The 23570-nt window shown below is 43.1% G+C and overlaps 1 protein-coding gene and 1 long non-coding RNA gene across 2 annotated transcripts; both read left to right on the top strand.

Annotated features, from left to right (window-relative positions):
• The first annotated feature begins 514 nt into the window (after positions 1–514).
• LOC127011058 (uncharacterized) lies at positions 515–9818 on the top strand. The gene is made up of 2 exons (XR_007764093.1): positions 515–1250; positions 8464–9818. It is a non-coding gene; the product is annotated as an uncharacterized LOC127011058 (long non-coding RNA).
• Positions 9819–20908: 11090 nt separating this feature from the next.
• LOC127010965 (uncharacterized) lies at positions 20909–22609 on the top strand. The gene is made up of 2 exons (XM_050887225.1): positions 20909–22148; positions 22599–22609. Exons 1-2 carry the CDS (start codon positions 20909–20911, stop codon positions 22607–22609), a joined length of 1251 nt encoding a protein of 416 aa, XP_050743182.1.
• Positions 22610–23570: the final 961 nt, after the last annotated feature.

Raw genomic sequence — 23570 nt, 5'->3', positions numbered from 1 at the left:
AACCTTTTACTCACCATAAATAATAAATCAATGGGAAAAGATAATGCCATTCGAAACCCGCACACGTCGTCTATGCTGCATACTTGATGAGAGTACATTTTGTCAATTGTTCACTTTTTACGACTGCACAAGGTGATGCGGGGCACTTCTGGCCAACTCGGGCTCTCTTTATGCTAATGCATTTCCCCCAGCGGGGACTTCGTTAATATTTATGAAATGGATTTCGTTATTTAGACGCAAAGCCGATTAGCGGACAAGCAAGCAAGGATGATTGGCCAAGCAAAAGTAATTATTTTCGGCAGACGAAGCTGTCTTTTGCTTGGCCATTTCCCAAAGGCCCCGACGACATTTACAAACTCAATTAAACTTGATCTCTCAGCTAATAAAAATCGTTCTTGGGTTTGTGTTGTCTTGCGGCTTTTGTGCAATTTAACTGGCATTTTAATAAAAACCAATTTCAACGAGGGCCGAGTGTGCCAAATGTTTTTGTTCAATTCACAAGTCGAAAATATTTTACCAAGACAAAACAAATCAAAACAAATAAAATAAAATGAAGTGCAAAATGTGATTTAATTATTCAGACCACGCAAACCAAAATTCTTGCCAACCGAACAAACAATGTTTTTGAGCCAAGGAACATGAGTACCATTTTGTTAAATTGATAATGAATTCTGTAACAGCACTCTTTTTCAACAAATGGCTTGTCTGCTCCTCGAAGAGGGATTTATTGGGATTTCTTGACATGTTTTGCATGCTGCCAGTCAACGGCCAACACAGCCGGCCTTTAACCAGGAACCTAGCAATCCATTCAAGTCCGTCCATCCGTAGACCCGTCGATTTGCGGCCTGTCAGCCGATTGCCGAAACAAATGTATTCCCCGGCGAAGCCCCATGAGTTTCAATCTCAAGCTCAGCCCAATATTTTACTTTCAATCTGCCGCATTTACGATTCTGTTAAATGTTTCTTTAGTTGATTACTATTGTTTCCCAATCACTAATCAATTGCACCAGCAAACATTTCATTTATCAATTACGGTTGCAAGCGAAAAATTCTCGTTTGAATGCCATTCGATGCAGGCAAAAACAGAGGCTCACAAAAACACGGCATACCATGGTTTACTATAATTAAATGATAAATTGCAGGCAAGTCGGTCTATGTTTTGCTGAATCCATTGAATTACGTATGCAAATTCAAATAGATGGTTCCTGGTGTTTTTCGTTCTCAAACATTCTGGACAAGTAAGAAACATGGTAATAAATTAATCATAATTTATATCTATAATTAGGAATTTAAAACACGACTATCAGAAACCCGGATGGAAATATGCAAGCATCAAGGCGCCACCTAGTAGCGATTATACTGTTTGGTCATGTCTTTTTGCTGATTGGTACGAGCTGAACAATTTGTATATAGATATTTATATCCTCAAAGTTGGTCCGCGTGACTGACTTCAGCGTTTTGAGCGTTAGACATTCCTTTTTTAGATAATTTATGAAACCAATATATTTCAGCTAAAACAGTTTTAGTAGGTTATTGAGCGTTACCGTGGGCTTGGCACCTGCACAAATAAACTTGCTCTGCGCAAGTATCTTCAGTCTCCGAGATTTAAGCGTTTGTTTTTTCGGTTTTCGTGGTGCGGTGCGCTATAAATTCTTTTCACCTGTCACAACTCTTAATTAGGAATGTTTTTCAAGCGTTATGCATTGTTTGCAGGAAAGAATTCGTCTTAGAGCACTAGAATTATGGCCAACAAAACCTCTCCCACTGCACTTGTTCTTGGTGACCATTTTGCCAAGCCCATATTTGTTTCGTGTGACTTCTGGCTATTGCCAAAACTCAAGAGACTAGTCCGCGGAACTATTTTCAAATCGATTAAGGAGATAAAAGCCAAATCTAAAAATCTACCTCCGAAGCAACAACCTTCAACACTATCCGCGTTTTACTTTCGATACCAAGTAGAGGCAAGTACAATTAATTTCAGTTTAAGAAGTGCTGCTGCAACCCATTCATTTTGAAAGGCGTTCATTAAAGTCAAGTGCGTCGCCCATCAAAGATCAAAGGTTAAGTTCAGTGTCGCAGTGCCTCGTTTTGCAGTGGTGGAAGTGGCATCTTAATGGAGCTGGGGCGGGGTCCGTGGCCTCCGGAGTACCTACTACCCGGAGCAACACTGTACAACGGGGTCAGGCGTGTGAGTGTGGCATCCTCCACGCGGTGCTGCCTCGTGTGCGAGCTATGTATTATGTGCATGTTGTAAGTGTTTGTCGCTTTCGACTTATGGGGACACGGGGGGTGGGCGTTTTGAACGCTGGGCGTGGTCCTAGCCGTCTGATTAATGTTAGTACATGAACTTGACCGGATCTGGGCGAGCAAGATAGCCGGAGCAGCAACTGTTGCTACTTGGGGGGGCAGGCAAACCGAAAACTAACTGGAATTTATGAGGCTCCCGGCGTCGATATGATTGCCAAAGCCAATCTAATGGAAAATTCTATTTTCCCACATTCCCTCCAGTGGCTTTGAAAGGGTCTGCCACTTTCCCGCATGCAACCAAACACTTTTGTGGGCTGTTCAAACATATGGCCGAGTTTTAGGCGGACATTACGTATAAGCCACGTTGCCACAGTGGTGACAGAGGAAATATCTTGGTAAAACTGGGTCAGAATATGTTGTCCCTCACTTTAAATCTGTTAAATAATTTACCAGTCACATGTGCAGCCATAAGTTAAGCATTATTGTTGACCATGGCTACGAGTAATTCACCGCTGGTCGTTCTATGCTTAGTTTTTGTTTACTTTGTAAAGGTTTTTTATGTGTAGCCATAAGTTACGGACTTATAACTATAATAAGCTTTTGTTACTCAAACCAATAAGTTACATAAAAAAATCGGAATGCAATTCAGTTCTTAAATATCAAGTTATGGCCGCATTTAAAATGTATTAATGCAGCCATAAGTTACGAATTGTTATTGAACGGCAGTTTCATTTAAACCAAACCAACCGCAAAAAATGACATATAATGTATAGGTAGCACGGATAGCATGTTGATGGGCGTATCTTGGGCATTAAATTATGCCTGGATGTGCAGATACTTTATATTAATTCAGTGAAACGCCAATTAAGTATATGACCGTGCGTAATTTATAATTTCAACTGCAGTGCTTTTGTTTGATTTGCAGGGCCCATAAAAAGAAAACGATGCTGAGAATATAGGAGACTGCGGCCTCTGAGTACCCTCTCCAAGTTGCCGAACCTAAAATATAATTTGCATATATTTAATATTTGGTATGTAAAGTCTCAGGTTAGTTGGTGCGGCTCCAAATACTGACTGTGGAAATGTGCTCCGAATTTCCGCCTTGTCAATATTTAATCAGCCGCGTCAGTCTGGGATTTGTACTCTGAAGAGCCATTACGCCTTCTTTGTGTGCTGCTTACATTTCTTAATCTTAGTCCGAGTTCTCCGAGCCAGCTCAGACAAAAAGCGCCATGTCCCGCAAACGAAGCGTGCATATTAAACGGGCTCAAAGCGGCGCATACGCAACTCAAAGGACTCTGCCGGCTGCGGCTGGGTGTGAAGCTCGCAGAAGTGTTCGCCCGCTGATTTTCCATCCGCCCGGCTGTCATTCAAAGCCACCCACCCACCGGAAGCCGCCCCGCCAGCGCTCAAGTTTATGCAAACAAACACTGCGGAATGCCAAATGAGCGAGTGCAGCGCGGTTGCATCTGACAATCGAGTGGTGACGGCGGCGGAGAGGGGCGGGGCGGGGTGGGACACGCCGCCTGCATGCCTGAGTGGGTGCCGACAACAAGTTGCAGTCGCTCGTTAAAGGCTCTCCGCGATCCGCCGACAGGCGCCTAATAGATTCCTGATCAGACCTCGGTCTCGCTTGAGTCCTTGGTGTCTGGTGGGTTTTCTCCGCTGTCCACAGCCTAAAATGGCAGAGATCAACTGGTAAGACTAAACTTTATCCTTCGAGCTTCCCTCATATCCGTGCGGAAATTATAATCCTGCACGCGGATGCTTCCTTAGGAACTAATTGAAGTTGCTTGTGTGCCAAGTCCCTCGAACTTTTCTCCTTGAAAATACAATCTAAAACGCTGCAAATGAGTGAAGGCAAAATAGTAATTAATTACCCTGCCAAGAAACTAAGTGATTTACGATTGCAAATTGTATTACAAAAGATTAGTATTAATCAAAGGGCCTTAATTATAACCATGGTAATGTTGGTTGATAATTTTGTGTTTATCTTCATAGCCTCAGCAATTTCTATTGTAATGCAGTGAAAGAGCAATGCCTTTAGGAGATTTAGGTGTTCATTACTTATGTATTTGACTGTAGCAACTTACAGGAGCTTTGCTGATGTGTTAAAACTTAGCCATTCAATTTTGCCTAAGGCGTTTTTAGTTGAACTAATGTTTGTATGGTAATGGCTTGTCTTACTTTAGTTTTCCGAGCAATTAAATAATAAAATGTAGGTAAAAAATAGAAACATGTTAGATAGAAAACAAGAAATAATATTAATTTATTCATTAAAGAGTTGATCCTAAATTATGTATGCACTATCCCTACTTGGTAATACTATACTAGAGAATACTCGTTAACTAAGGGGTGTGTTATAGTCGATAAAAAGTATGTACAAAGGAAAAGGAATATCATGGTTAATGCCGTTGATGCCAGTATAAATAATGCAGTCACAAATTGCATTCGAAATTTCGTACATTGCAAACAAATGGTGCTGGTGGTCCCAGAGTAAGGGGTATCCGATAGTGGAGACCTTGCGTTTCCTTGCTGTTTCCTCTTGTTAAAAGCATGATAATATTATTTTGAGCGCAGCTGTATATCAATCTTAATATTTATGCTCAGAGTTCCGTCATTGTCTGACTTGCGTTTCCGCGGCGGTCCTTAGACTAATTAGCCCGATGACAAACCGCGTTCGCTGTCAGGCTGATGACAGCGTACAAAAAAGGGTTTTGCAAGCTCCAACATTTTCATAACTTTATTAGCGCGCTAAGTAGCCCGACATTCAGTCATTGACGGAAAGGACGGGCGTCCTGCATCTGAAGCACCAGAGAGCACTTTTAATGACTTTCTGGATGCGGGGACTGGGGTGGGTGCGATGTGAGGCTGAGAGGACCGACCAGGGAAAACTTACTGTGTCCGAAATGTTCATCAATCATTTTTGATGCGCGTTTCATGACCTTCGATTACCGCACTAAAAACGCAGCCCCCCAGCGGGCGGGGAGGTCGATTGAATATTTAAAGGCCGGTTTTTATGGTTGTCCGTGAGCTGCGGACTTGAACTCGCCAATAAGCATGGGGTTGGTTCTGTGGTTCAGTGATGCGAGCGCCAACTTAAAGTTGATTAAATTAGACATTTTATGGCCCCAAAACAAAATGTCAAAGTTTTTACAACTGCTGCGGCAACCTTGAAAGTTGATAAATTGTTGCAGAAAGTAGCGGCGATGGCCATAAAAGAAATCTTTAATCATTCCAGTGACACGGACAGACGACGAACTCCAGCCGGTCAGGACGCAGACACCGAGAAGACAGAAGGGGATAGTGGCCGGGGATAATGTCGAAACTTTCCAGGCGAGCGTGTCGGGCCATAAACAGGAAGCGAGTGAAAGCGAAAGTCAAGGCCGACCCGGCCGGGAAACTCATTAAGCCCCTGCCACCCGGCCGCAACGGGTTCTGGCAGTGGTAGCTCGCCGAAAATGATTCGGATTGGGCGGCAAATGTAAACCAAAACTTCTGCGGCGCTCAAGGAAAACAATTATCCCGAATTAATTTACATCTAAGTTTTGCGCAGGGATCTCCGCTGGTAATGCACTTGGTAAATAAGCCGAATTAATTTGCTTCCTTTTCACTATTGGTGCTACCGCTCCCAACTTTTTATAAAGTTGAAAAGGGTTTAAATAGTAAAAACGTAAAGTGAAACTTTGTTGAGCTGGGAGGGAATTATTGAATTCAGTGTTAAATTATGTTGTTTATATGTCTAGACTTAATACAAAAGAGGCAAATTAAAAATGAAGAATAGCTTCAAAAGCACGCACGATTTGTAAAAGTCGACTAAGCCACATTCGTTTTATTGCTGCGTTTAAAAGACAATTTAATATATTTAAAAAAAGATACGCTTTACTGGCGGTTTGGAAGACATTTTAAATTGGGAAAAACAAATGTCCACCGGTGTCCAATATTGTAGCTTTTTGTTATCTCCGTCCCATCGCAGATCTCTGTGACATTTTTATGACAAACGTACTGCAAAGCTATGAAGAGGATTGCTGCCGTGCTCGGCTCCTGACCCTTGTGCCCGGAGGTTTTTCCTTTGTGGAGCCGATGGGCGCCATGTGTTTTATGAGTTAGGTTGCCGTGGACTAAGCCAAGCTGCTGCGGCTGGTCAGCAACGCTTTATGCAAATGACAATCTGCCAGACAATCTGATTCGAAGCGAGGGCTTTAAGCCACACCCGCCGCATTTTGCAGCTTAAATCGCTACCAGCTATCCCGGAATCGCAGCACAATTTGTACGGCAGAGTGGGATAAAATGAATTTTTTACGGCTTGCGAATTCCGTACACGTTCGCCACGGGGAAAACGGAAGCAGGAAAACGCCAAATCCCCGCCAAACAACGGATAGAGCAACTTAGCTCGCTGTCGTACGGTTTTATTTCATTTGAAGGAATTGCATATTTAGCAGAACATTGAAAATCAGCGAGTTGCAAGTGGACGAACTCCGCGCTGTTGGTTTTGCTTGCTTTATTTGCATACTGCTGAATGGGTATGAATTTTGGCAGCCAGTCCCATAGATTTCCGTATTTAGCGAATTATGCAGATTGAAAAATCAAAGGAAGCCACGCTATAAAGCTGAAACAAAAGGCTCTGGGAGAACAAATGTAAATATATATAAATCTTATTTATTGAATGCCTTCTTGAACTTGAAAGATTCCGCATAGTTGTATTTCAAGGTGTTGAAAATAAATATTTGTGAAGCACTAATCCGGGGATCCTGTTAGTGAGAATTCTGGTTTTGATCATAAGGGTAATGCAACGAAATAACTTGGGTAAAAAAACAAGAAAGGAAGCCAAGCCGAAGGTGCAATTATATAAAGTAATCACTGTTAGTAACAAAAGTATCATCGCCAAATCGTTGTGTAAAATTAAATTCGTAGTTCTGTAAAGTTAAAATATTCTATATCCCGGAGTAAAAAAAAAATACGATCAAAATCAAGAAAACAACATTTGTTTACAAATAATTACTTCTATAAATTCTGAAAAATACAAAAAATAGTCTTCCACATAGTATAAATAATATGTCAAAACACACCGAAGCTGTAATTTGTATCATATTATATTCCCACAGACTTTCCGACCGTTCCTATGGCAGCTATATGATACAGTCGTCCGATTTTGATGAAACTAAATTTAAAATTCTGATAAATGGTTAAGTTTTGGATAATTGCTAGCTTTATTTTAGTCACTATTTGGGAACCCTCTTACAATCATTTTTAGATTCAAAAAAATGTTGTGCAGAAACTCCGGATTGTCAGTTGAGTTCATTTAAAATCCTGAGAGCACAACTATTTATTTTCTTCAGGGCGACTTTACCAGCCCTGGCATTGACATTGGCTGTTGGTTCCTTTGACAAGTTCCCTTAAGTTCGATGAGGGCAGACCCAACTGGTGGTTGGTTCCGAGGAATCCTTTGACGCCACCCTCACGTGCACTAATTGGCCTGATTTGATAACCAGGCTGAATGAGTGGGCGGCTCAGAAAGGCTCACAATTTTGCAGCCGCCACAGAGTTCGAGGTTGAACACTGCATTTCTCTCAAGAAGCTTGGGTTGTTGTGGCACAATTAAAAAGTTTTCGCTCTCAGGCGTTTGCTAATGGGGAAATTGCACACTCAGTTATGTGTTGCCGTCGGCACTTGGATCCGCGGAGGAAATTGAAACTCTCATCTCGCCATTGTGCCGGCGGCAGTTATAATTTGCTGGGCGTGTTGAGTCCAGACTCCGTACCCATAGGCACCATTAGCATTATTATGGGACAGCCCATTACCACGATTATTGCCTTGGCAGCAGGACAAAGTTTCCCACTTACCAAAAGAAAACTTTCCCGCTTGTTTATGGAAGTGTGTGGTCTGCGGTCTTTCACAACTACAGCTTTTTTGTCGCAGGCATTTGTAGTTTTGTTGCCATTTATTGTCGGCTTGGTGTGCAAGCCAGGACTAGGAAAACTATATTTTAAAAAATTCTCTAAGCAGCAAAATATTTTAATTCTACCACTTATAAGAAAATTTATAAAAAAAAATTCACATTGCATTAAAATTATTGAATTAAAAGATTTTTTAACTTTTATTTTAATATGAAAACAAATCTAATATGATAACATGTTCAAATAAATGGTGCTATTTTTATATATATATTATATATAAATATATTTCTGTGTTCTATAATATTCTCATCAATAATAGCTTTGTCCAACGCAATATATTAAACAAATGAATTATGAATTCAAGCGCTGAACCAACTTCACACTGCCACGTGGGCTTGCACATGAATATAAAATTAGAGCATTTTAATGAAAGCCACATCTGAAACCGCAAGCCAAGCATTAATTGTCAATCAACACAACACATTTGGGATCCAGCAAGTGAAATGTTTTGGCTGCAGTGACACTGAAGAATCAGGGGAGAGACAGTGAGTGCCAGGGGTAATGGAAGCCGACAGATGCGAGTGATGGTGCTTCTCGACGAGGCTTCCGATTAACATCACTGGGAAACAGGTGGTGGAATGGAGTGAATTGAGAATCCAGCAACATTCCCACCGCTCTTAGGGTAACCAAACTTCCAGGCGGCAGTCGCTAAATAAATTAACCCGTGGCCTCCGAGTGAGTAATGAATTGGCTTGGCGCACCTTAATGTGTCCTTGAGCGGGCCAACCAAAAACAAATTGCAGCCAATGTAAATGTACGAGATCCCGAAGTGAGGCGAATCCGGAACACAATACTGTTTCCAATTTGGATGGGAAATGCAACTGCGTTCATCGGGATTTCAAACTAATGCCGTGCAGTTTATCATCCGGCACAGTGGGACGCCGAGGACGCTTGTGGCTGGCAGCTGCAGCTCGGTGCACGGGCACAGTGGGCGAACCGATAATCTGGCCGGGCTCCTGCACTTTATTTATAGCTCCGCATACCATTGTGCGCAACACTCCATTATAGTTGACCACCAGAGGCACCTGCCTCCGGATCACCTATCCAGCCACCCACCCACCCTCTCCTACCCTCGCACATGCCCGGCAGTATGTGGTGTGTAGTACGTCCGGGTCTCTGGGGTCACTTAATGGCGCCACGTCCACCTCCATGTCCACTGCCGAGTCTGTGTTTGCTTAGCGTCTAGCAACTCCCACGTCGAACGGCTGTCATCAACGTAATTATGCTGTCAACAAAAAAGGAGAAAAAGCTCAACGTGAAAAAGAACGGATGGTCCAGTCTTGGGCTGAGGGGGCAGTGCCGGGATCCGAGGATGAGAGCCGAGAAGCGACCAGGTCATCGTCGTCATTATCAGCTCGTCGTCTTGCGGACCCAACGACAAGCAGTGGTATTAAATGTTTAGCACGTCTTCCCCAACCCGACTTCTTGTTCTTGGACCCTGGCTGTTTAGCCGAGCTCTCGTGCAAATATTTATTTAATGCTCATTGGCACGCACTTTACACGTCTTCTGGCTGACTGCCTAATTGTGCGTTGGGCGCTTAACATTTTTTTTGCACTTCATTTGCACCCGAATGGCAGTAATTAATAGAAAATATAAATTAACAGAAAAAATAATCATTGATTTGCAAAAAAACCGAGTCACTTAAAGTGCTGCTGGGGCAAGGAACAGAAGGAAGGCGTTGCTCCTCGCTAGAAGTTAATGTAAAGGGACCGTTTCAAGGGGCTTTTATATTCGAGGCGAAAGCAGGTAATAAGTTGGCATTCAGAATGCCCATAATAGCTTGGTTCTATTTTGCAAAGGCATATTCATAAATAAAATCAAAATACCTCTTCGTTCTTTAATTCCTATTCCTGATTTTCGCATTAATTGAATAAGAAAAGAAACGGGCAACGTAGGATTGCTTTCCTGAAAAAGTAGAGCCTCTTACTCGGATCAAATGGGATACTTATACTCGTTGCTCGCAGAGTAAAAGGGTATATTGTATTCGTCGGAAAGTCGGTAACAGGTCGAAGGTAATTTTTACGACACTTTATAGTTAATGTATATTTTTATCATTTTACTAGCTCCTACGTTTATAAGTAAAAAAGGCCTTGCATGGTCAGTAGTACCAATAACATATGCTATGGGTATTTGGTAAGATGGCAAAATATTTTCTGGTTTAAATTTGGTTAGTTGAATAACTTGTTTTAAGCGTTCTTGTTGCCAGTATTTTCAAGAATGCAAGTCCCTTGGTATGAAAGACTCGAATTCATTTTAAGTTCATCAAACCATACGTAGAACTGAATGAAATAGGGGACTAGTAATTTAATCTCTTATATTTATCAACTCAGCCAGGGCCACTGGTTATTCTATGTCATTTTGCGGCTGCCCAGAGTTGTCTTTCCTAAAATTACTCTGCTTCACCTAAAATTCCACTCAACTCCGGTGGCATGTAAAAGTTTTACATGTGAAAAAAGTAAAACAGTTTTAAATGACTCGACACAACCTCACTGGGGATGTGGAGTGGATATGAGGTTTGGGGCTAATCCCCCAGAATCCAGTACCCAGTAAGCACTTGTTTTCCTGGGTGTGACACATGTACAACATTTACTTTTGCGGCAGAGCGCACTAATCTGCAGATGTTTTGTCAACTATTGCCGTACATTTTGTCGGTCTGCCAGGAAAAGCCAGCCAAGCATATTTGATGTATGGCGAGGAAAACTTATGGCTTCCTACACTTTTCGTGGCTCACGGAGCTATTGGCCTCACGGAAATTAGATGAATGTCCTGCTGGCGCATGATTCTTGTCCCATTTTCACACTCATCAATTATGGCTGTGTTTATCTTATTTCCAGCAAAGCTTTAATGTCAATACCTATTAAATCGGCTCCAAGAAGGGGTGGTTAAAGTAAATGGCAATGCGAAATCCGCCACCTCCTAAAGCACGGAAGTGTTCACCACAAGAGGGGTGAAACCTTATTGCAACCAAGAAATAAATGTATTTTTAATATATTCCCTATATCTGTTTTCAATAAAATTCTGGCTCTCATGCCATAACTTTTAACAACCTCGCTGAGCGTCCTCTGAGAGGCTAACAGAGTCGCCTTCAGCTTCGCACAGAGCTCTGTTAGAATTTCCCAAACATTAGCTAACAGCATCCCGATGTCCATGTAGTCGCTCGGCAGGACTCCCGTCAGTCCTAAACGCGGATCCAAGACGCACGGTTGGTCCTTCGGCCAGTCGGCGGTTACAAACAATTGTGAACAGCCTTCCCATCGATACAAACGTTTGAGTGAATAAGGGTTAAAGTAGGCTACCAGTACCATCAGCAAAGTATAAATCTTAACATTTTGAATGGGATTAACCGAGTAGAAGCCCCCAAAAATACTAAAGTAAATGATGGATACACGGGGCTTAGTGTTGAATTCAAAATTCAAATAGTTAAAGGTGAAAGCTGCAAAGTAGAATATTTGAAAACAAAACACCAACTGAAAATACCCTAAGAAAGGTACTAAAATACAAAAACCAAAGCGCGGAGTGCACATGTTACAAAGTAAATGCGGTGCTAAAATGTTTAAGGCTTAGAGAAGCAGAGCTGAAAATAACTCAGACAAAGTTACTTAAAGTTACGTAAAAGTAAAAGTGTTAATATTTTAAGCCCTGCAGAGTCGGAAACTCACATAGGATAAAGCATAATATTCGTGGATTAAAAAGTAAGTTTTACTTCCGTGCGTCGTAACCGACTATGAATGCAAAATGCTCGCTCCAAGACAAATGAAAATCTATAAATCTCGGTAGGCAAAAATATGGTTCTAGCTGGCTGGCTTATTGCTATTGTTGTGAGCTTGTTTGCACCGACTTAAATGCAACAAAGCTGATTTATGACGCAGGCCACGAGTTCGGGATCTTAGCCGGGGGCGCGCAGGGGTTAAGGGCAAAAACCGGGCGGAGTGGCAACAAAAGGAGCGTGGCCCAATGTCAAAGATGGCGCTTGGTTATATATGACTTACTGATGCTCCTCCTCCGCCGACCTCGGGTGCTTTGTGTTCCGCTGGGTGACAAATGTGGGCACGAAGGGAAATTAATTTGCCCAGCCAAGACGAAGATCTAATAAAAATCAATTATTCGGTGAAATAATTGCGCGCTCAGAAAATGAAATTCAAAACAAACAAAGCAAGGCAGCAATGAAAGCGTCGAGTGCCCTAAAAATTAATGGCTCCAAAGTTGAATGCATATCATTTGGATTGCGATAAAGGAAATTGGCAAATGACTCGAAACCATTAAAGATATTCAAGTGGAGTACTTTAGCCCGGATAATAACGTTTTTGATCTCATACGTTCCAACTACTTCATAATATACGAAAGAGGCGTACTAGTTTAGCCAATTTTCTGGCGTAGGCAAAGCGAACTAGTTAAGCTAAACTAAGTTTCCGAGAACAGACTGACTGCAGTAGGCTAAGTTCTTTCCCGGAACTTTCGTTTCACTTCTTTGTTTGCCACACGTGCACAGTTTTCTGTTGGAACCTAGCTCATTAGACTTGGGTCATTGAGCAAAATACCGAGGGCGCAGAGGAAGATGGCATCAGACTTTAAGGCAATGGGAAGCCAAAGCTTTCGGTTGCATTTCTAGGAAAAGTTCTACTCTTATGACACTGGATGTCCGTGAATGGGTGCCATAATAATATCGGGGCTAAGCCAATGAATAGTGTTGTTAATAACTTTTAAATGAATTTCGGATCTAGTTATCGTCCCGATTTTGCGAGAAGCGACCAGAAGGATTATGTGGGTGGTTACAGTGAGTTCCCGAGCTTAATGGCCTGGAAAATGTATGGAAAGTGAGTTAAAAGTTTGTTGGCGAGACCATTTGGGGTCAGGTTAAGTATTTGCCCCTGTGAATTTCGGATTTTTTGGAAATGGATCACCTTTCTTGTCGTTCAAGGCTAAAATTAAATTTCGTTCAGCTTTAAAGTGTAATTTTGCCTTTGAGCCATAATGCTATAACTGACAGCTTCCTGATGGTTAATTTGAAAAATGGTAATCACGTATTCTCCTGGCCATTTCACACTCCTTGGGCGGCTACTTTTTCGCCCCGGCTTACTTAATTAAAACGCCCTTTGCGCCTTCGCACAGCAATTATGCGAAGGCGTTTCCTATTTAAAGTGTTGAAGGTATATTAAATTCAGACGAGTTGGCCGAAGTCCTGGGTCTGCGCACACAAAATGCCATTTGCTACATTTTCATGCTCGAAGGACTTTCGGCCATTTAGGACTGGGGCCCGGGCTTTAAGGACACTTGGATGGGCAGTGGGGCGTGGCCACGGAACGCCCCCTTGTCACTGGATATGCATGATTGATGCTGGACCCTATCATAAATTGAATTCGCCCCAGCCGAAACCATTGCTTTAATTAAATTTTCCATGAGCAGATTAAGAACAATAAGTGCTCTAGTGCAAATTGAGCCCGGGGGCTTGCGAGTGCGTGAATAAATAAATATTTTAGGAGCGGAAAAGAAGCAAAGTTTGGGTCTCGGAAGTGGTCGCCTTGGGGGTCTCCCTGTCGCCATTAATATTTATTATTTCAGCTTTCATTTGGCGGCTTTACGGCTCTTTAAAGCCGTCCAGGGCTGTCATTAAAGGGCCAATTTTAAAGATCTGCGAACCACGAGCCACTGGCCTTTAATAAAGTGCGAGTAGGAGGAGAAGCACAGCATTAAGTCAAAATAATTTGAGTGTTAAAGTACGAAAATCCCTCCAGCTTTTAACCACAATTGGATAGTTCAGTTCAGTTTGGAAAGCCAAAATCTCCCTTGCATCTGCATTTGAATTTGATTGTTATGGGATTAGTTTGAAGTTGGTTTCGGGAAGGCCAACTTTCCTTTAGCTCTTTTGGAATTAATCAGAAGAGGAACATCCGGCACTAATGAGCTGCCCGGCGCCCAAATTGCCTTACAATTGGGTCTAGGATGCGCTTTTCTGCAATCAAAACCATGAATTTTGTATGGGCCCTCACAGCGATTTTGAGTGCTTATATAAGCACAGAAATTCCCTCAGCGAGTGCTTAAATCCGCATTATTTATTTATGTGCGTCTCCTTTGATTTATGAACCTCCTGCTGGAAGTTGGCTCGCTTTTCATCCTTGTTTGCGCTACAAATACGCGACTCATGGCTGAAATGCGTATGTGAACACTGCCGTACAGGACTATGTGTGGAATTATCCCGGCTACGACTCGTAGATCAAGAGCTAAGCCAAAGTGGCTTAGGCCACAGCCGCCGTTTTTCCCGCTTTTCCCGCTGTTCCCACTTTTCCCTTTGCGCTGCCATTATTTATTGAGGGCGTGCGTGGAGGGCGCACTCGATAAACTTGAATAATGCGGTTAATTATAATCGCAGGCAGATGAGTGATTCCCCCGACAGCACACAGTTCCCGTCGGATCTGCTGGAATTCGTTTAATTAGCCAGTTGGCATTCAAGTCGAGCATTAACTCGAGTAAGCCAAGCGATAAGCCGGCCAAGAGGCCAGCCTAGGGATGCGATCTGTGCATTTTGATGGACGCATTCGTTTAATAGGGCACTCGCTTCATGGCAAATGAGCAGCAACGAGCTGCCATGAACCAATATTTGATTGCCCACAACTATAATCCCCTCATTGTCTCTTACAGTCAGCTCGCTTAAATTGAGACGGGCCTGAGGTTAAATGTGGGCGACAGATAACTATTTCAATGATTGCACATGGCATTCTTGATCATTTTGGGAAACTCCCATTTATTATGTTCGGTTTGGGCAAGGCCTTGAATATGAAATTTCACTCTTCATTATTCATGATAGTAATTAGAGACACTTACTACAATGCAAATAGGAAATTTAAATGTAATGCGTTTTCTATTATGGCACACCGAGTAAAAACTTTGGGGCTGTTCATTTGCCTCTTAATTCCTTGAGCTCTGCCCGGAACGGCCTGACGAATCTCCAATTAAGTCGGGAAAGCGAGTGGGGCATACAGCGAAACCGACCAATTTCAGGCACAATCAACTTTAACCTCCTTCGCTGAAGAATCGAAGCGACGGGGCGCAAGACAAATGGAAATGGCTCCCGCTGGTGTAATCGGGGCAAGGCATTCGCGGCAACATTGTGTGCCCCAGCCGTCGATCCTCTGCTCCCCCCGGGGAGGACTATCGGGTGCACGCATCATTTGCTCGGCATACGTACGTGAGTGACAACATTAAATAATCCATTTAATGTGGCGTGTATATCATTTCGAATGCTATCAGTGCCCATCTCCATACACACGTACCGCCAAAAAACACAAAATCAATAAACAAACAGCCGCTCTGTCAACAGGAAGAGGCTGGATCCAGGCAAAACTCGAGCCGCCCGACTGTGACGAGGACTAAAAGGACGAGATATGGGCGGCATGCTGCGGATTTGTCTGGCCAAAGACTGCTCTGTCTTGGCGGGCTTCGGAATTGCCGACAGACAGCACAGTGGGATTGATGTGGACCGATGGGCGGTTTCCCTGCTTACCACAAGGCAAAGTGGCCCTTTTCTTACCTCAAAAGCAAAGTGCTCTCCCAGGCATTGTCGGGCTAAATTAAATAAATGCAATTAAATATGATTGACAAGTTAATGTTGCACTTAAAATAAGATGCAACGGAGGGCTCTTAGAAAGGATACAACTTTAAATAACCTTTTGGCTGTGAAAGTTGAAAGTTGAACCCTCTTTTTCCGAATATTCCCTTCAACTATTTCGAAGAACTCTTGCTAATTAAAGCTCTGAATGGTAACATTGAAGCTACGAGCGGATCGGGGGATTAAGGGGTTAAGCCCCTATTCCGGTGAAGTTTTATGTAAAAGTTGAGTTAAAAAACTGCGCTATACAAATTTGTTTTCGTAAGCCGCCACCAGGCGAGTTCTGTGCCCGACACTAATTAAGTACATTTTTGGTATGGAAAAATACCGGGAAGCAAACATTCAGTTTACCATGAAACTTTTCTAGGAAAATAACAAATTCACGAACTGCTTGTGACACAAAAATGTGCTTTTATTTAATGAAGTTAATGTATTATTGGATTCTATAATGAAGTAACAAGCATTGCATTATAGAAAAACATATATTTACTGGATCCATTTAGGAAACGTAAAAGAAACCTTCCAAGAAACGAACTAGCTCAATGGTTTTTAAATTATGTTAGGCACATAGCACAGAACCTCGTATGACTGCTTAATTGTTCAAGGAAACATCGATAATGAGCGTGGGCCGTGAAAACCAGTGCGGTCGACCTGAACTGTACAACGCGTACTTGTAAGAAGCGCTGCCGTGCGATTACCTGTCGGCCTGTCTCCCCGCCGGCCCCCACTCAGTGTTTTCTTAACTTATTCATTTGATAAAGTGAAACGGAATGCGGAGACCGCGTCCCACTTCAATAAGCATATGATTGCCGGCTCGACTCGACGGATGGAAGTTGACTGGTGTACCAGTACACTGATGCTCCAGAGCCCGAGAGCTCAGAGCTGCTGTGGAATGTGAAAGCGAAATGTGCCTGAGCTCATTTCGGTCTGTGTAAAGCAATTTCCATAATGAGTCCTCTCCTGCAGAGCACTTAAAAGTATTTGGGGCCGCCTCCTTGAGCCAGGCGACGGCGTCGCGCATACGCCCGGTGCGCCGTGCTGAAAATTACTCTCGACTTTGTCGGCGAAACGCGATTAATTTTGATTAATTCGCTTCGCTTTTTCCGCACTCCACGTAATCTACTTATGAAATCTTAATACCCCGAAGATTGTTTTCGCTTTGCACCATGTGTGCGCTCGCCGATTTGAAATTCAAACGTCGCAAGTTTCAAAAACAAATTAGTTTAACAAACAGTAAGTGGGGAGAGGGCGCAGAGGAGCACATAAACGCATTGACACAGCATCAATTAACCCAACTAGGAGCCGCCAATCGACTTAATTACTTAATTTATACCGACCCCCGACCGGGCCGCGGGCTCACTTGCAAAATGGGATTAATTTGTTTACTACTGGGCCGGAACGGCCGCGAGGAATGCCGCCAGCATCGCTTTATGGTCGGCAAAACTGTCGGCGCAAAGTCCTGCCGGCAAAGGACATTCGGGGCAAAGGGGGCGAGTGCTGGCGCGTGTGCCGCGTTTATTGGCGCCGCTGACCAAAAACTTTTCGACTGGAAAACTTGAATAAAATCGCATGGAATTTAGTACATCGTAGTTTTCGTTGGCCACGACTGAAAACTGGATAGTGGAGAGTGAAGAGTTAAGTGTTCTTGAGAGTTGGCAGGAGCACGGGCCCTTGTGTGGAGCGCTGCCAAGCTCAACTCTGACCAGAATCACAATGGATGACAGCAGAGGGTGAGTGGTCTTAAAGCCAACTTGTAGAGCGAGCAATGAAGCCATCGTTGACCTGGCCAGCCTTAAAGACGTGCCAAATGCCAGCGATGATGAGCCTGAATAGGTAATTGGCCCTGCTTTCGGCTCCTCCCCGGTCGCCGGGGACCTAGCCCCTCCAGGCGGTGCCAAACTTATGCATGTTGGACGCCACTAATTAAAACTTGGCTTAAAACTTTTCCACGTTCTCTGTTTGTCGCCGAAGTGCTTAAAATCGTATCCTACATTTTTTGCCCGCTCGGTGGGCGACGACGACAAAGTGGAAGAGCAGAAAATAAATGCTCAAACTTTTTAATTGGCAAAACAATAAAAGTGATAATAAATGAAATTAAACGAGTGAAAAGCAAGGAAAAAACCGAAAACTTTTGCCCAAGTCAAAGAAATGGCTGACCAAATTGCGTGCGGCAGAATAAATTACATTTCGCGCCCAACTTACGTTATACACCTAAATAATGTTGTCCAAAAATACAGAAAAATTATGAAATCTAGTTAGGCTCCGCAGCCACATATCTAGGGCTAGTCGAAACAAATTGTTTGTTTCATCCAAAGGAACCTCTTTTAAGTGTTTTGATATTTCGGATTACGGTAAACAAAAAATCGTTCAAATGTTGTCATAGGTATTGAGAAAAAGGATTTAATAACATAGATTCTAATGGAGTTTTTTTTAATAAGTGAAAAACGTTTGAATTTTAGACCCGCACTCTCGGACCATAAAACATTTTAATTTTAAAATAGACCGCAAAGTGTTCTCTATTCAAAGGCAGTTACTTAACGGGCCTCGAAAATTTATAGATTTAATTGTCGTTTTTTGTGAAGTGCCAGTAGCTCAATGACTGAGTTATTTATGAGCTCATTATAAATTTTACCTACACCCGCAGGCGTGTTGACAAATGGCGCCGCACACATGTTAATATGTAATGGAAATTCTTGTGCTGCGCCCGGATTGCATATTCATTATGGATAATCACGCTTTAAGTGGTCATCCGCCAGTCCGGCAATCCAGTCGCGTCACGTGCCAGCCATTATGGCCGGGTTAATAAATAATATTTCAAATTGAGAGCCGACTATATTGGGTTAGGGCCAGGGAAAGGTGGTCATTAATTTTAAATTTTTGCGCAGCCCTTTTTTCGGGTCCTGTGCATAATTTGCACATAAAAAATCATGGCCAGAAACTGTAACTTTGTAACTTTGGCCATTACCTGAACGGCTGTCTGCATGTGTTCAGGGGCCGCATAACAGTCTTGGCCCAAAGCAATTGCAGGATAAGGGTCAAATGTTCCTGTCTTTGAGGCAGAAAATTCTTCGGAAGTTTTTAATAAATGATTTTTCCTAAGCCCATGAAGTCCAAGCCGCTGCTTTCAAATCAGAGCGATTAAGCGAGAAAAATGATAAGTTCAATGGAGTATGCCTTTGAAATGTTCAATCCATTTACAGCCTCCCTGGCCGTCCTTTGCAAGTGTAAACAATTTCCAGTAGGCCTATTCACACGAATGTGGCCAACAGAATGTGCGTAGGCATTAAGCCGCCTGCCCTGTGTCAGCAAATAAGGATATCCTGCTTGAATAGATGGGAAAATGGCCATGGAAGATGTCACTCGCCGGAAATGGACTTCTGGAAAAATAAACACCCTCCCATCATTTTTGAGCACCAACCTAAACGGCTTAGCCGGATGTTTAGTTGCAGGGGCTGGCAATTTAATCAAAGTATTTGCGTTAATTATAGAGGGCTAATTAGATAACAGGCTGCCTGACAAAAGGGCTCCGCTGACTGGGCCGAAACCAATTAGCCACTTTGTCGCCGCCTAATGAGACCCTATAATGGGTTTTCGATGGACTAGGGGTCGGCAACCAATTATTTACTCGTACAGTTATGGTCCAAAGGGCTGGCAAGCCTCAGCCCTCGGGGAATATTTGCTTGCAGTTTTTACATATTTATGCTTCATTGGTTCGGGCAAATATCTCTGCAAATAGCCGTGGGCCAGTGAAACTGACAGTGGCTTTAAAGACAGCTCGACGCAATAATTAAAGCCGCTCCTCGGGGCGCATCGGTAATGTGCTAGGTCAGAAAAACGTTTTGTGCCTTCATGCTATATTTTAGCATATCACCAGTATTACCAACATTTGTTGGCTTTGGGCGACCAAAATAGCTGCAGGACCTGGCTGCCTGCCGAAGAGAACTCGGACACATGGCCCAAAATAAGTGTCAACTGCCATGTGAAAATAGACAAGATGTGTGGGCTGCCGAGGAGGGCTGCCGCAAATTGCCGAAACGTGGCCATAAATTAACGGGCGGCGCAACTAATGAAAACGTTGGACCCGGCATCTCTTTCCCGACTTGCACCCCAAAATTTAATTAATCCCATCACGTTGGCTGACAGCCTTTGGATCGATTGCCGTGGGGACTGCCATTGGAGAGCATCGAAATATTGTTGATATGGAAAGTCCGGCGAAATGGTGTTGAATATTCCATTGAAACCATGATATCAATGAAAGTAATACAAAAGGGTATGCTTAATTCGTTGGTTAGTTCGATCCCTTCAAAGTACACTGGTATATATTCTTGACCAGGATCACCCTCCATTACCCTCGTTTAACCAGATTCTCTAAAAGTGTAACCGGTATTTTATATTTAAAATAACTGTTTTATTTACAGTTTGTAAAATAAAAGTTATAAGTTATTCGATTGTAAGAATAATACAAATTTTAAAAACCTATTTATAAAAAGAACTTATAACTTTGTACTATATTCCAGCGTAAAAATAAGGTGTGCTGTGAATAACTGCATTTTTTATCAAGCCCCTGCTTTCTTCCATTTCACGCCACATCTACTACAACGTTAAATTTCCCAGTGAGAATTTTAGCCAAATATGAAGCGACGTGCAGGGCTGTTAAAAAAACAAATGTCAGCTCATTTGTATGCATATTTTCACTGCTCATTAAGCTCCCTACCTACCGACATTTATAATTCACTTTCCCTTCGTTCCTGCCCACTGTTTTTCACTATTTATATCCTGGCTAACTTGAGTCTCCACTTGCGTTTTATTTTTCAGTTCCGCAACAAAGTTGGCGGTCCATAAAACTGCTCTGGCTGGGAGTGGGTGCAAATTAGCAGCCACATCAATTTCAGCGCGGCGAGCCGAACTTAATTAAAACGCGTGTGGCCCAGACAAAATTTCGGACGCTGTCGAGACTTAATTGAAATTTAACCAACCGCCCGTGCCGACAACAAATGCGCTGGCCCTCGTCCTTCAGGCTGCTGCGCCCGGGTAGACTGCCCACTTCCATGTCCCCGTCGTTGCCGCACTGAAGCCGCACTGCCAGGACCAGGAACTACGATGCAACCGTTGCTGCTCGCGCTGATGCTGCTGCTGCAGCAGCAACCATTGCTGGGGGGCAGCCCGTCCCAGCGGCAATTGGTCGGGCTGACTGATGATGGAAGGTCGGCCGCCGCATTAAGCGACAATTTAAATTCAACGCTAGTACCTGGTAAAACCATAAAAGCCATTGAGCGACAGATGAAAGCTGCAGGTGAAGTGGCAGCCAGTGCCGCGGAGCTGTTGCAAGTGACACCTGCAAACCAATTACCTGTGAACACACCGGCAACTCCTACTCGCCCAACTGTGCTCTCCTATCCGACAGCGGCAACACGGGTTCCGGATTCCTTTATGGCCACCACAATGGTAACCGGAACCCATTCAGCACAAGGTGAACTTAAGAGCACGGAAAGTGCGGCAACCTTAGACGCAATCACGCCAGCAGCTGCAGCTCCAGCAGCAACAGCAGCAGCATCAGCATCGGTAGTAATAACAGCAGCAACATCGCCGACACGGGAGCAACACATGCTGCTCGCACGTCCCACAGCTGTGCAAATGGCACGAATAAATGTACCAGCAACAATAGAGGACCAAATTGGAAGAGCACTGATTCCGAGCAAAACAAACACGACCGAGACACCAGCAACTGCCCCGCCGACGGCAGCAATAATGCCAGCAAAAACAAAGCGCCACCGCGGGGACGGGGCCAAAAAGAGTGTTCCGAGCGACGGAATAAAATTCAATACGGATGCCGCACTAAGCCCTGACTATGTAAATGCCACAGGGGCGTGGCCGGCGACGACAACTGCCAATATAGCGGCGGTGGCAGTGGCAATGGCAGCCGCATCGACCATATCGCCGGCACTAACGAGCACGGCGGAGGGTATTAGTGGCAAGACGGTGCCCGCGCCCCGCTTGCTGGGAGCCGGGCTTGGGGCGAGCAATATGGCCCAGATCCTGGCCAAGTCCCTGGACAGCCCGCCGCCGACCTCGTCCTCCGGCTGGCCGGTCAAGCACGCCGCAGTGCTCGAGGGCGACGTCATCCTCGGTGGCCTGATGATGGTCCACTCGCGCGAGGACAGCATCACCTGCGGCCCCATCATGCCGCAGGGCGGCATCCAGGCCCTGGAGGCGATGCTCTACACCCTGGACCAGGTCAACAAGCACCAGCTCCTGCCGAACGTCACGCTGGGAGCCCACTTGCTGGACGACTGTGACAAGGACACCTACGGCCTGGAGATGGCCGTCGACTTTATTAAAGGTGGGTGCAGTTATCTTTGTCGCGCTCTTCAATTAATAAGCTGCCTGAAAAGCGCACAAAAAATACGAAAATGTTTCTGTACACAGCAAATAATTTTTGACAACCTAAATGAAAATATTAATATTACAACGAAAAGCTGAATTATAATGGTAATTATTATGTATATAAAATGGATTAAAGGATAAAGCACTAAATGATATATTCATAACTTTAGTTAAGTTTTCAAGTCTAGGAAAAACTGAAAGTTTTATATGGAGTTTTTAACAGACAAACAAATAATTTTTCGAATGCAATGTTCTAGCAGTGTTAGCTAGGACTGTGCTTTTTTTTAAGAATAAATAATATTTTGATAACATTAAAAATGTCAAAAAATGTATAGGATTAACGAGCTCAATTTGTCCCATTTTCCTTTGACAAATGTACTTCCTGAAACTTTCGGAACTTTTTCAGGCAATTTGTAATCTTACCACAAAAATTGTCTTTATTTCTTTTTTGTTTTTGTTACTGTATACTTTTGGTTTAAATTACGTTTGTCGTTTAACTTGTGTGGCAGGTCATAAATTAGTACAGAACTAAGCTCAGGTGGGTATACCCAAATGAAATATATATTATTTAAATGAGGGACATTCAGAAGCGCTTAAATGTGTACCATTTTGATTTAATATATTGGGCGGCATGTTTTTAATCGATCGAATTTTGTATTTTCAGATCTAGTTTTATCTTAACTATTTGCATCTCCGTTAGTAGCTTTTGTCCTTTTCTGAACCAAAAAAATTAAATATTCATTAAATTGTTGTGTGCGATTGCTTGGAAATAAGAATTTAACACCGCGAAAATCAAATGTATATTTTGGCAGGACGGAAATATAAAGCCACAAAAACTTACTTTTAATGGAAAAGAATATTTACGAAGGGGAATTACCAAAATGAACGAGTGTGAAATGCAAATGAAAAACTCTGAGACCACATACACGTTCAAATATTTGTTTATATTTGCACACATTAAATACGATTTCTACAGTGAATCAATATTTCATGGGCTTCGCCATGACTTTTACTGCTCATGCTTCATTTCACTGCTCTCGTGGTATTGTCGATTGGTCTCATCAAAGCCTTTGGCAGAAAAATGCAAGCAATGCAAACCGAAAAATCCTCCCACAAATTGGGGCCGTGGTATATTGGTATATATCAACTAGAAGGCTGTGCTATTAGCGGTTCAACCTTTTACAACTATTAAAGACCGCCACTGTGTGCCCGTTCAAAGTGCTCCTTCGATTGAATCGGTGTTATTTTTTGTTTATATGCAAATTGCTTGCCAATATACACGCAAATTCCCTGTTTGAGCACAATAGTATTCAATTGTGCTGCAGCACGGGAAAATTGAGTCACTTCTGTTTCCAAACCGCCCACTTCACCCAATATT

Source organism: Drosophila biarmipes, chromosome 2R, assembly GCF_025231255.1.
Source record: "Drosophila biarmipes strain raj3 chromosome 2R, RU_DBia_V1.1, whole genome shotgun sequence".
NCBI lineage: Eukaryota > Metazoa > Arthropoda > Insecta > Diptera > Drosophilidae > Drosophila > Drosophila biarmipes.
Note: the sequence above shows the minus strand (reverse complement) of the source record. Positions and strands in the feature narration are given on the sequence as shown.

Excerpts from the sequence above, each read along its gene's own strand:
- LOC127010965 (XM_050887225.1), top strand. The coding sequence starts at position 20,909 with ATGCAACCGTTGCTGCTCGCGCTGATGCTGCTGCTGCAGCAGCAACCA.